This window comes from Belonocnema kinseyi, chromosome 4, assembly GCF_010883055.1.
Source record: "Belonocnema kinseyi isolate 2016_QV_RU_SX_M_011 chromosome 4, B_treatae_v1, whole genome shotgun sequence".
Lineage (NCBI taxonomy): Eukaryota > Metazoa > Arthropoda > Insecta > Hymenoptera > Cynipidae > Belonocnema > Belonocnema kinseyi.
The window spans coordinates 115,226,555-115,232,954 of NC_046660.1; the positions used below are offsets into that span (position 1 = coordinate 115,226,555).

Sequence of the window (6,400 nt, forward strand, 5' to 3'; positions counted from 1 at the left end):
TCCAATTAACTCTTTCGTTTATTCACTTTCTCTACTCTTTAAAGATATACTTATACATATATAAACGACAATAAATCCGTTTCTTTAAATCTCTTATAATACAATAATATCACAGTTCAGAGATCGGTATCTTATTCTCGAAGTACATCAGATATGTACACGCACAAAAATATATAGTCACCTATTTACATCACGCGGATTTTCACTATATTTTATAATAATTAAGCTCCGATGGAGGATAAAGCTCATATAAAAATAGTTGATAAAACATTCTAAATTTTGAGTTTTCTAAAATCGTAAGAAGACCTTTTTGTTTCTTTGGAGCTGATTTTTTCTTATACTCTTCAACGCTATAAAAGCTTAAAAAATCTGAAAGGCCTTTCGTGGATATTTCTCTAATGATTTTCAAATTTTGATAGATTATGTTGTAACGTACCGCGTGAACATTTTTTTTCAGAGTCTACCGAATTCTTACAATTACGTTTGGGCATTCACAGACGCGTTTAGTAATCGAGTTGGACATTGCACGATGTGATATTAGGATTGAATTGCTCTCAGTCATCGCAAACTGAGAAATTCGCACAGATGTTTTTTTCTTAATTATATCGAAAGTCACAACGGGTATTGTTTCAAAATCGCTAACTTCGGAGAACACAAGGTGCACTTTCCATTTCCCGGACTGCTTCGGCCCACGTCTCCAATCTTGGGGCACATGCTAATGTCAAGTCCCCTAATCTCTTCTTGGCCATTATCACAAATTCTCCTTGACCGTGACGAGCGTCACATGTGGTCGGAACCCTCACTCGAACTTCTTTTTGGAGGCGTGAATTACTCGCGTCCACTTCGTTATCCTGCAAATAAAAGAAAAATTAAAATAGGCCCTAATTTACTGTAAAAGCTTGAGTTCATTATTAATTTTTTATGGTCGCTCGTTTGAACTCTCTCTCTTTAAATTCTAGCTAGGACCAGCGCAAATTATGTGGAATTCCCCTGATAAATTCCTTCTCTCGCCCCCTTTGGCCCACCCCATACTTCGGCCATCACAGAACTTCACATCTGAAAACAATTTGTTCCACCGACCCTGATTCTAGTCATATATTGAAATAGGATGGAGCCCTGACATGTCCCTTATGCCTAAAATCTCTTGAAATTCTGAGAGTCCTTATAGTAATACCAGCAAATGTTTAGAACTTAAGTCCCTTGAATAAAGTTGAAATTTTATCTTGCAAATTACGAAATATTTTTTAATTCAATGAATCCCTGGGTAAATGAAAAATATTGGATAAAATTCTTTTAACATCTTCTATCTCAATCTCTGCGCTATCAAAAATATTTTTTTAATAAAAAAAGAAGTAAACAACTACATGCCTCGTTCTCATCAACGCGTCTAAGTGTCTTGGTGACTCTGAGGACCAGTTCAGCAGCCTCCAGATCCGGTCTCTTCTCGACTGCACTGACGGTTCCTCTGGCCACGAGATCACTTTGACAGTAAGCCGTGGCCAATTCTTCCTTCGAGCATGGTCTGCACTCAGCTTCTTCTTCATCTTCATGTTTTTCAAGGTCATACTGAAGTTTCACCTTACTTTTTCCAGAGGAAGGTTCATCAGCTTCTACATAAAGGGCGGCTAGTTGGCCATTCGAGTAGAAGCACCGATGATAACCCTCGTGCTTTCCATCATTGGGCGAATATACGGGCCGCAGGGAAGTTTTTCCTTCAAGGTAGACCCTCGCTGGGCCTGATACTTTAACACATCCGCGAAAACCGCGAAGTCCTTCGCCTCCTGAAAGTACCACTCGCAGGGCTCCTCGGGGATATCGCCAAGATACAGTGCCCCTAGAGCAACGCAGGTAGACTGGGCGAACTCCTTTTCCACTTCCACCACTATAAATAGAAAGAAAAAGTTTTAGTAATTGGTGGTAGAAAAATTTCAGTTTAATTTTTCAAGGTCAACTGTGCTAACTTGAATTATTTTTTAATCCTTCAACATTTTTTAAAATCTTTTACATTCCATTGAATTATTTTAAAATTCTACAAAACGTGAGATTTCTTCAAACTTCATGAAATCCCTCAAAATATGTTAGACTCTTTAAATGTTATGATCGTTTCAAAATGGAATTCCTTGAAATGCTGTGAACTATTTTCAAACCCTACAATATATTTTAAAACCATGTAAAATTCCTTGATATCTTTTAAAATGTCATAAATACTTTAGAAATCCCTGATTCCCTCGAGTCACAAAAATGCGAAAACTGAATTGCTTATATGATTAATATTACGTGTTTTGAAATACTTGAACTCGGGTTACGTTATTGAATAGTCAGCACCTACCTTGAGAAAAAATTTAAAAAAAAAAGTAATTCGGATTGTTTAAAAAAAAAAAACTTTTTTTAATTCTATACTTCATAACAAACAGAATTTTATTATTTGATTTTTAAATGCATACACACACACACATTAATAAAATTGAAAAAGGGTGAAACAACCACCACAGTGTCTTACTGGGTCAACACCATACGAGCGACAAATTCAGTATTAAACCACTTTTAGGGCCGCATCATATCTGTAGAGATAGGTCATATCCGCGTGAGTGGGACACTCGGATAGTCTGTGTTCTAAGTACTCAGCGTGCGCATGACACGCTCTGCACCTATCGCTGGAAACTTCTTGACATAAAATGCGGTCATGAAATACTAAAGTGGAAATTACACCGTCCTGACATGCGAAAATGAAACCCTCTGTGCCTGAATTAAGTTCTGATGATCTGAGGAAAGCTAAAGTTTGCTTCTTAGGCAAGGAATATTTTTCCACATCTCTGTGCAATTTCCCGTGCATTTTTTTGTCGGATAGCTGTTTGCGGAATTTTTGATCCTCTGTTTTTCATAATTCGGCTTTTAGATTTGAAGCATCTAGACAGAGTAATGCACTTTTATGTCTTCTGATGTTAAAATTCAGGCCAACGGTCTCGACCGCCTGCTCCGCGGCTTTGTGAAGAAAAGCTCGCTTGCCAATCATCTGGTTTTTCCTGACCATGTTTAGGAGAAGATCTCTAACATTTGCAACGATGTATGCTGTACTTAGAAAAATTCGGTTATGCAGACATTGAAGATTCAGAAGTCCACTTTCGTCTTTCAGAGTGAGATGTATAATCGCGGAACATACGATTAGCAGAAGGTGCTAATTGACAGGTGCGTATGCAAAGACGCAGCAGCCCGTCAGCGCGCCCTGTCAATGGTCTAGATTGATTACCGGAATGCTTTCGATCCAACCTCTCATAGACTTATCATCTGTCTGTTAGAAAGATTGAAGGTTTATCCACAAATAATAAGATGCCTAAAGAGATTGAAGCCCCTTTGAAAAATAAGATTTACTATCTCATCTAGAAAATAGCGTGTGACAACGAACAGCGTCACCGTCCAGAGGAGCGTCTTTCAGAACTAAGCAATTCTCGTAAATACCTCTGCGGTGAAACTTATCATCGCGAGCACAAAGTCACTTATGTATTTTAAATGGATGACTTTGGATGGGACAATTGTGCCAAGATTCATCTCAAAAAAGGACCAATTATTAACATCCAGGGGCCCCTGAGCTTGTGGATATGAGTGTTATTAAATAACTTGACACTGGATACATCTATACATACCTGAGCGTGCGTCAAACCCGCATTCAGGACGTAATATTAGTAAAGGAGTCTCTTCGAAGCCGATACAAGCATCTTCTTTGACAGATTTGGTCATCAAATCTGTCGGTATTGAACAAGATATCTACGACAAACATATTTGTCGTCCCCGTTCTACTTTATTCGTTCCGCGATTATACATCACATGCTTTCGAAGCAGGAGCGGACCCTTGGCCTGAATTCAAACAACAGAAGTGAAAAAAGCGAGTTACTCCATCTAGATTATGGAAGGAGCAAACTTTTGCTTTTCTCAGATCATCAGACCTTAATTCAGGTACACAGAATCTTATTTACGCGTACCATGACTGTGTCATTTCCACCTTAGTATTAAATATGTGCGCTCAAACGGTAGCTAACTATGGTATCAACTATGAACTAACGCCTAAGTGCGAATTGCCGGAGCTGAATACACGGCCCAGTGTTGGTCCAATTTTGGCAGCTAAAGGTCGGCTAACGATATTAAGCCAATATTGGCAATTTAATCGAGCCAGTGTTAAAGACAGTATTGGCAACCTATATTAGCTACTTAAATTTGCCGATCCTCCACCAATGCTTAGGCCAGCATGGACAATTTATTCCGCCAAATCTCACTTCTAGTACGGTGAACCATGTTTCACGAGGATCAGCCAAAGTTTGGCCCGGTGACTAAAAACTATTTTTTTTTTAAATGCGCACAAAATGAATTTGAAATATAATAAAAATATTTCAATTTCATGCGTACAGCCATATTTAAATTTTCGTAAATTGAATAAGTGAGCTGATAGACTGGGTTGGAGGATCTGTTCAGTATTGTTACTTCGATAACGCGTATTCACGCCAGTTCTCAAAGAGAACACGGGCATGGTGTGTAGTATTTTGTTCTGAAACCGGAAAACGATCAAATTGCGTTCCAGATTGAGCATTTTTTGTTGTATTTTTACAATTAACCACAAAGAAAACTCTTGCACCCTTTGCCTTACTTTCGTTCATAATTCTTAACTAAAATCGAGAAATTAAAGAAATAAGGTTATCTGCAACTGTCATAACAAGACCAAAACAACACGACTATCAAGAAAGTACCTACAAATGCAAATATTCCTTTCAAAAACTACTTTTTAATTGTTTTCACTGCTCCGAATTATACAGATCAACAAAAATTTTCCCAAAATCACTTTTTTTAGGTCTACTTCAAACAAACAATTTGAATAATTTAACTTTTTACACGCGTAGCCAGGCAGGTCTCATTCAAAAGACATCAGCGTTAATTCTGTAGTTGCCGCCTCACCCGCTGTAAGTCATTTCTAAATTTTACCTTGGGAATTGCACATAGCCAATACCGTAACGACATTTCACGCCAAAAAGTTTCCAAGAAAAGGTGCAAAGCGTGTCATACGCACGCTAAAAACATAGAAAAAATACTATTGCGTGCCCCACTCAAGCAGGAACGGCGTATCTTTACAGACACAATACGACCCTAACTACATCACTGCCACGGGGAAGGAAAAGGAGGAGAGGTGTGAAGACCTTAAAAAGGAGCTGTGGCGAATGTACTCAAAATATTCTGTTAAAATACTTGTTTTTGTGATCAGTGCTCTCAGAGGTGCAAAACAATCACTCCTTCGTAACCTCAAAGCCATATCAGCGAGCCAAGAACATGCCTAGGCACTGGCGTGGCACTGGAGAGCCGAGGCCGTTTTTGGGGAGTTATTAGGTAACGATTCTGCCACTATTTTCCTGATTGTTGAGAATACCTTGATCACAAAATTTGGCTTCCCCAGGGGTATCCCCGGGAGAAGTTGTTTATTTACTCATTCGAAGTTTAAAAAAAAAATAATTAAAATAAGTCATAGGGTAACGGCTGAATCTTTCTGTGTTGAATGTCAAGACAATTCGACCATGCTCCGTGCAATTGGCAGAACAATAGGCCGGTGCGGTAGGGGGTCAGAAAGATCTAGAGGTGTAAAAGAATGTCATTTTAAAGTTATTTTTTAACACTTAAATTTTTTATATAACATTCTACTCATTATTCAAAACATATATTCGAAGAGGCAGAACAAAATATCGGGGATAACATCCTGGAAGAACATAGCAAACTGCGTGGTTTTGACATTGGTCATTGTGCCTCGGTTTACGGCCCTGACACTACGAGCAGAGTGGTCACTTGTGCTCCGAAGATGATCAGTATCGTAACTAGAGATGTAGCTTATGTTAATACATAATATAATAATATTAAATATTATAAATAAAAAATTTTAAATCGACGTTATTATTGTTTCATTTTCACGTTGAATTCAATTCAAGACGCAAGTCTAGAGCATTTTTATGTTAAAAATCGTTATTGTTAAAACTTAAAAAAACTAAGTAATATTAATAGATTATTATTTCCTATGCAGTACGCCAAAGTGTGACAAATTTAGAGAGAATTCTTTTTTTGAGTTCATGAGGTAAATAATCTCCTTTTTAGCGACACCTCAGAATAAACGATAAATCTAGAGATTCTGCAGAACATTTCCAATTTTTCTGGATTTTTTAGATTTTCCTTATGCTTACAATAAGCCCACAAGAGAAAAAATAAGATCTTTTTCACATATTCATTTAAATTATTTTCCTGCTGTTCAATTTCGAAAATATTGAGTGTTGTTACGATTGTTCCTACACAAACTTTTCATACACAAAATCGAACACTATTATATTTTTCCTGCACAAAATATTTCCTACACAAAAATAAATAGCAAATATTTTGA

At 37.4% G+C, this 6,400-nt stretch overlaps 1 protein-coding gene across 1 annotated transcript in view; it reads right to left on the bottom strand.

The window, feature by feature from the left end:
• The window catches only part of LOC117170488 (meteorin-like protein), a 39,112-nt gene continuing 32,712 nt past the window's right edge, over positions 1 to 6,400 (bottom strand). Inside the window, exons 2-3 of the mRNA XM_033357210.1 lie at positions 1,369 to 1,882; positions 1 to 851 (exon numbers count right to left, since the gene is read on the bottom strand). Of these exons, the coding sequence (XP_033213101.1) occupies positions 639 to 851; positions 1,369 to 1,882 (727 nt within the window). The 3' untranslated portion in view covers positions 1 to 638. The remainder of the gene's footprint in view (positions 852 to 1,368; positions 1,883 to 6,400) is intronic.